We start from the raw sequence: 10558 nt of genomic DNA, 5'->3' as shown, positions 1-10558 counted from the left end.
TTCGTTCAGGAATTATCAGGAATAACCACTTATACTTATCCCTTGCACGTGCATGCCTTTTGCTTGATTCTGACCGTAACCTTTGTACAATGTTTATGGACCTGGTTCTTGTATATGTTCCTTTGTCAAACATTAAAACCTATACTGTTTAGGTCAACATCGACTTATGTCCGTGGCAGTATGCCGACCATGCCGAGGTTAGCACGGGTGGCATGGAACATGTTCACAAGGATCTTGGCATGATGGAAGGCCTAAAAGTATTGTCGAGTGTAAAACACATAAACTAATTTATTATGTCAAACAATTAGTCTTAAAACTTTAAATTCCTAGAACAAAATGGAAAAAAAAATATATATACAAAGCAATGCGAAGGGAGACGCAAAAAGATCAGCATCTTGGTAGTGCTTGTTCAAGCAAGTGGCCTAATATAACAGTGGAGAACAAGCTTTGTGAAGGTAACTTTTCCTTTGATAAAGACACACAAACTTGCTTCATGGTTGGCCGAGCTTGAGGACTTTGACAAATGCATGCAAATGCTAGCTTTGTGATTTTGATCAATTCTTCTGCTTCTTGTTTTCCAGGAGCTTGTGGTCGTTGGTCAATGATATCCTTTAACAATATTCCATGCGCGCTTGACGCTGACGAAAGTGATGATATAGCTGCAATAATATCACCTGGATGATGACCTAAAATGACTTCTAGTGATAGCACCCCAAAACTGTAAACATCACTCTTCTCATTTACCTTCATTGTGTAAGCAAGCTCTGCAAATTACATATTAGAAATTAAGTATTAAAGGATATTAGAATATACATTAGAAGTTAGTAAAAAATTATATGTATACCTGGAGCTACATAGCCAAATGTTCCAGCGAACGATGTCCAGTTAGAGGAGTTAGACCTTAAGAGTTTTGCAGTGCCAAAATCAGAAACATGGGGATTGCCTTCATCATCTAAGAGGACATTGTTACTTGATATATCTCTGTGAACTATAGGAGGTGAACACTCATGATGTAAGTAACACAATGCATTTGCTATCCCCTTGACAATATCAACCCTCTTGAGCCAATCTAATTCTCTTGCTCTATCCTTATTGCTAAGGTTTTGCGACAAGTTTCCTCCTTCCAACAACTCATAAATCAAGAACGAGTGGCGTGCATGTGAACAAAATCCATAGAGCCTCAGTATATTTCTATGGCGGATGTTTACTAGAGTTTGTATTTCTTTTGAAAAGCTTTTCAAGTTGTCATCAGAATATTCTTCATCTTCTAAAGCATGAACTTTTTTCACTGCAACAACTTGACCACATGGTAATTCCACTCTAAATACAGTTCCATGTCCTCCTTTTCCAATGCAATATTTGCTATCAAAATTCTCTGTTGCTGTAATGATGTTTTCATATGCTATTTTCCCATCAAATCCTCGAATCGAAAAAGAATTGCTAGATGGTTCTCTTGGCTGAATACTACTAGCATTTCTCTTCCTTTTTGTTAGAAAAAGAATACAAGTAATCACAAGTAGAAGTAGGGCAACCGAGATAAGAGAGAGAGTTAAAGTCAGTATAATAATCTTCCTACTTGTTCTCTCTTTTTTCCCTAATGAAGAGCAAGGTTTCATACCATTGTGATTGCTGCAACACAAATCATGGTTATCTCTTAATTGTTCAATCGATGCATTCTGAAATGCTACGATCTGTGGAAGGGGACCATCCAATTGATTGGAAGATATATCAATAGAACTCAAACTTAGGCGTTCATTGAAACTTGATGGGATTGAACCACACAAGTTATTATGTGAAAGATTCATGACTTCCAAGCGTTGCAAAGATCCTATGGTCCGCGGTATCTCACCACCGATCATGTTATAACTGAGATCAAGATACAGTAGGGAGTGCAGATTTCCCAAACTAGAAGGAATAGTTGTGTTTAACATGTTCTTGCTTAAATTCAAATTCCAAAGCTGCCTACAATCTCCTATTTCTCTTGGAATCTTGCCACTTATATTATTTTCAGCCAAGTTAAGTCTTGTAAGTTTAGACAACTTTCCCACTTCTATAGGTATTTCCCCTGAAATTTTATTTCCATGCAAATCAAGAACCAACAAGAGAGTTAAGCTCTCCAAATTTTCAGGAATTTCGCCGGTCAAGTAATTTGAAGACAGATCAAGCATTTCTAGTTTAGTCAGATTTCCAATCTCAATAGGTATGGCTCCAGACAAGTTATTGTTGGAGATTTTCAAGCTGGTTAGATTATGAGAAATGCCCCATTTTGATGTCAACTCACCATAAAACTTATTGTGACTCAAATCAATGTAAATTAGATCTGGATAGACACCAAAAGCTTCTGCTATATTGCTAGATAATTGGTTCCTTTCAAGCCTAAGTCTGGTTAGTTTAGAGCAATTCTTCAAGCTTCTAGGGATATTACCAATAAATTTATTATCATATGCTGTGAATTTAGTCAGTTTTCCACCAAGACACAAATTTTGTGGCAAGTGACCAGTAAGATTGTTTTCTGATATTTGAAAAATTTCCAAATGTGTAAGATTTTCAAGCTCTATTGGAAGGGTTCCATTGAGTTTATTTCCTAGCAAACATAAATGCACAAGGGATTTTAAGTTACCTAAGCTTGAAGGGATAGGACCATAGAATTCATTCACTGTTAGATATAAGTGTTTGAGATTTTTCAAGAATCCTATTTCAGGTGGAATAATTCCAGAAAAATGATTGATCCTCAAATCAAGATAACTCAATCTTGAAAGATTAAAAATGTTATGTGGCAGTGTACCATGGAGTGAATTATTGGAAAAATCAATTAAATGGAGATGGGGAAATGATGAGAAATTTAGATGGTGAAGTGTACCTCTCATCCCATAATTTGCAATATCCAATTGAGTAACTCTTCCAAATTTATCACAATAAATGCCATCCCAATGGCAATGACTAGTACTGTTTGTGACCACCCAAGAAGAAAGAAGTGATTGGTTTGTATTTTCAAGACTTGCTTTCCATTTTAAGAGAGAATATGGTTCATATGAACTTGAATTAATTGAATGTTTTTGAGAAGCATTTAGATAATATTTAGCAGAAACATGTTGAATAGAAGTAGTCATAAAAATCAACATCATCATACACATGAAGAGAAAATGACTGAATATTGGATGGTATGATAAGGAAATAGTCATGATTATTTCTCCACCAAAAAATAAATCTTGTTTTTTTTTTATCCTAAGGCAAACTGTTTGGCTTTGTGGGAATGTTGGATATATTGATTAATGGACAGATATATATAACTAAAACAAGGGTCATGCTTAATTCCAAGTGGGAAACCAAGCCGCAGTAAGTTTAGTATATTATATTATCTTTCTTTTTTCCCTTTTCAGTTAATTTAAACATATATAAGTTCTCGTGTTCAATTTATGTAATAGTAGTACTAGTTTTTAGGTTCATACTTTAATGTTCTTTCCTGCAGATTTATTGCATCTAACAAAAACTGAGTGACAAACCTAGTGTCACAACTCACTCTCATGCCTAGTAGTTAACTTATATATTCATATTTTCATGACTATTTCATACTCTTTTCCTCTACTCCTCCTCCGTCTACCCTCGCATTACTAGCGTGTTACAAGATAGCGAGTTCTTTCTAAATCTATGAAATAATATAATTAATTGATACAGAAAATTTTTCTGTAACACTAAATTAACGATACAATAATAGTCTACTCTGTTGAATTATGTGACCCAACACATTCTTTTTCACGTGCGGACCATAGTTTGCTTGTTCTTGTATCATGTTAAATTGGGTGACATTTTTTTAATATAAATTTAAGCTGCTAAAGAAGCATACTTTAGTTACTTCACTATATTATGTCTCTATCCTATCCGACTAAGAACAACAACTAAAACAAAGAAAAGAAAAGAAAAGAAAATTCATAGAATTATCTTTCTTACCTTAAACAATCCCCTCCTGTTTGACCAAAAGATATTGAAACCTTTTTAATTAAATCAATTAGAAAAAGTTGAAGAGGCAAATCTTAGTCAAACATAATAAATTCCAGATCTATAGATAAACCAGAAAATGAAATATAAAATGAAGTAGAAGCGGAAATTATCGAAGCCTTTTATTTCTTCTTTCACCAATTGGTGAAGATGACTATTGTAGACATTTATTGGAAGTTTGTTTTTTCTTCCTTTTCACTAAGGAGATTACAGAGGAGAAGGAGAGAAAAAAGCCCCCCTTTTCTAGGAAGGTCTCATCCCTATATATAGTCATGGAGTCATTGCTGTGTATCTGGGCCATAGCCCCCCTTACTTTGCATCTACTTTCGTCGTTCGGTGAATATGTGGTTTGGCGTAAATAGTGTCGTCTTTCCTTATCACATTGTTTGGACGTGGTCCCAATTGGGTCGACCACAGCGGTCAGATTTTGACCAATACAATTAGTCCCGCCGTCTGCCGGGGTCGTCCCTTGTCGGGCCCGGTAGGCGGATAATGATTTCCGCTTGTCTAGGAGAAATCTGACTATCTACCCCTTGGGTATGATTTTCAGAATCTAGCATATTGGCACCCTTCCGATATCTTTGAACTGTTGCGGCTGTTTCATGACCGAAACGTTGTTTGGATTGAAACGTTGTTCGTGGTTGCCGCCATTATGACACACGTTCCCGAGAAATTGAAACATTTCGTGCCCTATAAGATTCGATTGGCGACTCTTGGGTTTCGTGCTTTGGGGGATTTATGTCTCCTATAAATAGCAGGAACACATCACTCGATTGACACACTTCCTTGTCCTTTACTTGAAAGAACTTCGCGAATATACTTTCTTCCTGATACTTCGAATTTTTATTTGTCCCCAGTTAACCGAAAACTTTTCATCCTCCCCTTTCTTTGTCTTTTTGCTTTACCAAATTGGCACAATGGCTGGTGATTCTTCTCGCGCTGATCTTCCCGCCACAATTCCGGCGCTGGAAGATAATATTCCGGCCACTGGAGGGGTAGAAATGGCAGAAGATGAGGAAGTTTCGTCGGTGGCTGAGATCTTACCTCGCCCTGGGAAGGCATGGACTGATTTCCAAAGTCCGCCCATGAAGAACCGGAACCTGCTCCCTCCTTCATGAATGAGGAGGGGTTGCAGACTTGAGGGCTAAGTGGGTAATTCCTCCCTATGTCGAAATACTACCGGCGATGGGGGATGACATAGTCCATTTTGACCGCCCAGGATATTGTGCATTCTACGCCCAGGATGGTGGTAGATTTCTGCTGCTTTTACGAGGTATGCTGGCTCAACTTACGCCGTACCTGTACAAATTGTTCCTTATGCTGCTCAAATTTGCGGAGTTTGCCGGCCGTGAGATCACTTTGAGACACATGCTCAATATCTTCTCCCCTCAACTCATCCGTGGCACGATGATTCATATGCGCCATCGCGGGTCGAAGAGCTTGGTGGTAAAGATGGATGACAGAGCCAACCGTCGCTTCTATGAGAACTACTTTTATGAGAGGACCGAGCATCTCGTGGCGGATCCTACGGGATTCCCTGAGAAATGGAATTTCGCACGTAAGTTCCTATACTTTTGGTCGGAATGACACCCAACTGCATTTCCTTTGAGTAGTACTGAAACTGTTTATGCTTTGTACAGCTGCGAAACTGCCTTCTACACCCGTTGATGGTATCCGCGAGCGGGTGAACGCCATCCTTCCTCATACGGCGGGGGTCCGCACATGGTCGTCCTTCTATGAGAGATGCGGACGCAAACCCCTTATTGGTGAGTAATATCATTTTCGTTTGCTGCTCCTCTTCCTTCCTCCTTTTTTTTTGTTTCTTATATGCTGTTCGTCGATGCTAGGGAGAGTGCGGAGAGCGAGGGCTCCCCTATTAGACTTTCGTCAACCTTCATTGTCTGCTCGCCCTATTTCAGCGTCTGCTGTCCGACCTTCGTCGAGGGATGCCTCAGTTTAATCTACGGCCGCGGTTGCACGTACGACGGCTTCCCCTCGAGCTAGGACTCCGATCCTGTCATTTACCCAACGGAAGGATCTTCCCATGCCGCGGAAGGGGAGGGGCCATCAAAGAGCGGCGAGTAGAGACTGAAGCGGCTCCTACGGCTATGATAAATCTGGAGGAAAACCTTCCCTTGACGGGGTCTGAGGTGGGAGTTAGTTCTATTCACCTGTGGAGATAGAGTCAGCCATTATATCTGCCCCATCGGCTGGGATCCCGACAACTATGATTGATCGGCAACCTGCCGTGACGAGGGTTCAGACCCCTGAGTACGCAGTCGCTGCTTTGGATGGGCCTTCATCTTTAGTGCCGGGCCGTGCTTCATCTTCGGCCGCAGAGAGAGGAAAGGGTTTCGTGGTCGACGATGACGAGTCTGAATCTGACCTTGATCCTGATGATGTTCGGATATTTGAAGAGGGTCTTACCCGTTCGGTGGTTCACGCGGGAGGTCCATCCCGTATTCTTGAGATCACGTCAGATATCAACCTCCTGGGGGATATGGAGGACCTGGTGCCGCAGTTTGACATCTTGTGCTCTGCGGCTAAGAATGCGGCTCTTCGAGACGTTCCCGATATTGATCTGATGCATGAAGTGGCCGCTATGGGCTTGAGAGTACGTTACACTTTTTATTTCATATTTCTTTCATTTTTCTTGGTGATGTGGTTTTAAACCATCTTCTCATTTTTCATACGTACATGGTGGAAATAGAGAGTGTACGCAGGGCCAACATTCGGGCCAAGATTTTTTTGAAGATGTTGGAAAAGTATCGGTGCTATCGCAACAAGTGTCGTGAGATGCACGAGCGGCTGTAGGTGAACCCTGGTGATCGATCCCTTGGCGAGGAGTTGGAGAAGAGGGATCAGGAATTGATGCAAGCTATTCGTAGTAAGAGTGCACTCGAGGAGCAACTTCGTGCAAAGGACGAAGAGCTTGAGTTGGGCAAAGGTATTGCTGCGGAGTGTGAATATCTTCAGGGGAAGCTGAGGTCGATGCAGTCCGAGATGGATCATAATCTTATCAAGGTCGGGGCGATGAGTGCAGAGTGGATGGGAAAAATGGCCGAGTTGGAGAGGAAGGTTGCCGGGTTGGAGAACATCGAGAGCGCCTGGTCGGCGGCTTTGGCGAGGGTGGCGGCTCAAGAGAATACTATCTGCGTCCTTCGGTCCGAGCAAGAGTCGAAGAGGGCGACAACCACGCTAATGGAAGCGAGGCTTAAGGAGCATATTGGCAAAATCGACCATGAGGCATCGTCCTTAGGAGAGCGGGTCGCTGCCCTTGAGGCCGAAAAGGAGCAACTGTTGGCTCAAATTAAATCTACCTCTGCCGCTGTTCCCCGTCATTTGCATGAGATTTGGGTTCATGCTGAAGCCCATCGGGACATGTATAAGAACTTATGGGAGGCGGACAACGTTACCGAGGCTGCATATGAAGGAGCTCGGGCAAATGCACGAGAGGCTTCTGTCAACTGTGGATATGAGTCTGCGACGCCGGAGGCCGATGAGGGCGTGGATGATGAGGGAGGACTTCCTGGAGATGGTGGCGATGATGGTAGCGGCGATAACGCCGAGTGAAAGAATGTTGTCTTTGTCTGTTTTCTGTCTTCTCCTTTTTTTAATTCATTGTTGGTTGTCATTGCTTCCTCCCCCCCTTTTTTTTAGATTGTTGGTTCGGTCCGTATGTAATATGCGACTGTTTGCGCAGTAACTTTGTATAAAGAGGAAATTTTCGTTGTTATATGCTCTTTGTATTTTTTCCCTGCTTTGCTCTTCAAAACTTTGGTGCGAAGTAGATTCCCGCACGACGAGTTCCCTACTCTTTGGGAATTTAGTGTCACGCGGGTTGAATGGGACCTTGATGGCGGCATTGGCTAGCGAGACGGTGTTTTCGAACTTGTGTCGAGATGCTGTCTTATCATAGTCCGAACGGTATCGAAATATTTTTTTTTTAATAGCGACCTTAGCCGTGAGGATACTACTTTCGGGCTTTTATCGAAGCATTATCCCGTCATGAGTCCCAGTCTTTCTTTCCTTTTCTTTTTTCTGATAAAGTATTTCCCTGTCGTCATTCGATCAAGGCTGAACTTTTCTTTTTGGCGGAGGCCCTTGGCCTTAAAGGTGTTATTTCGAACTTTCGTCGAAATATTAACCCGTTGTTGTTCGATCGAGGTCGAACTTTTTTCTTTGGCGGAGGCCCTTGGCCTTAAGGGTGTTATTTCAAACTTTCATCAAAGTACTAACTCGTCGTTGTTCGATCGAGGTCGAACTCTTCTTTTGGCGAAGGCCTTTGGCCTCAAGGGTGTTATTTCGAACTTTCGTCGAAATATTAACCCGTCGTTGTTCAATCGAGGTCGAATTTTTCTTTTTGGCGAAGGCCTTTGGCCTTAAGGGTGTTATTTCGAACTTTTGTCGAAACATTAACCCGTCGTTGTTCGATCGAGGCCGAACACTTCTTTTTGGCGAAGGCCTTTGGCCTTAAAGGTGTTATTTCGAACTTTTGTCGAAATATTGACCCGTCGTTGTTCGATCGAGCTCGGACTCTTCTTTTTTGTGAAGTCGTTTGGCCTTAAGAGTGTTATTTCAAACTTTCGTCGAAATATTGACCTATCGTTGTTTGATCGAGGTCGAGCTCTTCTTTTTGGCGAAGGCCTTTGGCCTTAAGGGTGTTATTTCAACTTTTGTCAAATTATTAACCCGTCGTTGTTCGATCGAGGTCGAACTGTTCTTTTTGACGAAGGCTTAAGGGTGTTATTTCGAACTTTCATCGAAATATTAACCCGTTGTTGTTTGATCGAGGTCGAACTCTCCTTTTTGGCGAAGGGCTTTGGCCTTAAGGGTGTTATTTCGAACTTCTGTCGAAATATTAACCCGTCGTTGTTCGATCAAGGTCGCACTCTTCTTTTTGGCGAAGGCCTTTGGCCTTAAGGGTGTTATTTCGAACTTTCGTCGAAATATTAACCCGTCGTTGTTCCATCGAGGTCGAACTTTTCTTTTCGGCGAAGGCCTTTGGCCTTAAGAGTTTTATTTCGAACTTTCGTCGAAATATTAGCCCGTCGTTAGTCCCGATTTTTTGGAGAGTCGGGTATCTTCTGGGGGAGTCCCAATTTGCCCGATTATATTTGCATCGGGAGTGTGATGTTAGGGAGCAGGGAACACTGCTGCTTTTCTCACACTCGTTTCACACGCATATTAGAGTTTCCTTGTCTAACTTTTTTATTTTCTGGTCTGGAAATGTCATTGTTGGGCGGGACGATGAATTACACTTTAACTTAGGGGATCTCCCCTTCGTCGTCCCAGCTTTTAGGTCCCCGGGAGGGCTCTTTTGAGACGCCTTCTTGGCGAGGGCGAGGGAGTACCACTCAGGGAGTATCATTTCCTAGGAGTTGGGTTTGCTTGGTGGATGATGTTTCGGTCGTTTTGCACTAATTTCCCCTTCTTCAGTTAAGCTGTTTCCTCGCTTGCTCGCCTGTCTGGCGCCCGCGTTATTGTTCGAGCAATGGGCAGAAGGTGGTCAAGGATGACCTTTTCCTTGTTCTGATTCAATGGGTTGGAGAATGAACGTGGATCTGTAGCGTTGCTCGTTTTTGCTTGATGCTTTAATGGTTGATGGGGGTGATGTTTTCTGAATTCGATAACCGGATTCAACTCTCTTTTCCCTCATTTGGTCACCGTGTGCTTAGTTCTCGTTTTTTGTCTCCTCTATTTTCTTTGAAACAGTTGCAGGTATATCCTTACCGTTCTCTTTGGTGGGCGGCCATGTTTCCGGTTTTTGATCTTAGGAAGTTTTCACTAAGAAATCCCCACAGACAGCGCCAAATTATTTGACCAAAAGATATTGAAACCTTTTTGATTAAATCAATTAGAAAAAGTTGAAGAGGCAAATCTTAGTCAAACAGAGTAAATTCCAGATCTATAGATAAACCAGAAAATGAAATATAAAATGAAGTAAAAGCGAAAAATTATCGAAGCCTTTCATTTCTTCTTTCACCAATTGGTGAAGATGACTGTTGTAGACATTTATTGGAAGATTGTTTTTTTCTTCCTTTTCACTAAGGAGATTACAGAGGAGAAGGAGAGAAAAAAGCCCCATTTTCTAGGAAGGTCTCATCTCTATATATAGTCATGGAGTCATTGTTGTGTATTTGGGCCATAGCCACCCCCCCTTCCCTTACTTTGCGTCCGCTTTCGTCGTTCGGTGAATACGTGGTCAGGCGTAAATAGTGTCGTCTTTCCTTATTCCATTGTTTGGACGTGGTCCCAATTAGATCGACCACAACGGTCAGATTTTGACCAATACACCTCCCACTCCTTTTCTTCCACGGGATTGTCTCTAAGTCTAAACAATAGTAAAGTAGTAGTAATTATCATAATAGATTTGAGATGAGTATAAAAAAAAGAAGACAAGAGTCCTAGCTACTTTTTAAACCCGCTAATTGAGGGGTAGGTTTGACACACTTTTTAGTTGGCGTCAACACGCTTTTTAGGTGGCTTCAATCGGATTTGAGAATTTTAGTATATGGGTGTACTATTAATATATATCTATCTATATATATATATATATATA

At 41.6% G+C, this 10558-nt stretch overlaps 1 protein-coding gene across 1 annotated transcript; it reads right to left on the bottom strand.

The window, feature by feature from the left end:
• Positions 1-299: 299 nt before the first annotated feature.
• Positions 300-3113, bottom strand: LOC109219054 (MDIS1-interacting receptor like kinase 2-like). The gene is made up of 2 exons (XM_019383464.1): positions 845-3113; positions 300-764 (listed from the first exon to the last, which is right to left on the bottom strand). The coding sequence occupies exons 1-2, from the start codon at positions 3108-3110 to the stop codon at positions 388-390; spliced, it is 2643 nt and encodes an 880-aa protein (XP_019239009.1). The 5' UTR covers positions 3111-3113; the 3' UTR covers positions 300-387.
• Between the last annotated feature and the right edge of the window lie 7445 nt (positions 3114-10558).

The sequence above is a fragment of the Nicotiana attenuata genome, unplaced genomic scaffold, assembly GCF_001879085.1.
Source record: "Nicotiana attenuata strain UT unplaced genomic scaffold, NIATTr2, whole genome shotgun sequence".
NCBI lineage: Eukaryota > Viridiplantae > Streptophyta > Magnoliopsida > Solanales > Solanaceae > Nicotiana > Nicotiana attenuata.
This window is presented reverse-complemented; position numbering and strand designations above follow the sequence as displayed.

Coding starts and splice junctions, on each gene's coding strand:
- LOC109219054 (XM_019383464.1), bottom strand. CDS start 3,110: ATGACTACTTCTATTCAACATGTTTCTGCTAAATATTATCTAAATGCT. Junction 765..844: donor ATTTGGCTATGTAGCTCCAG/GTATACATATAA, acceptor TGTAATTTGCAG/AGCTTGCTTACACAATGAAG.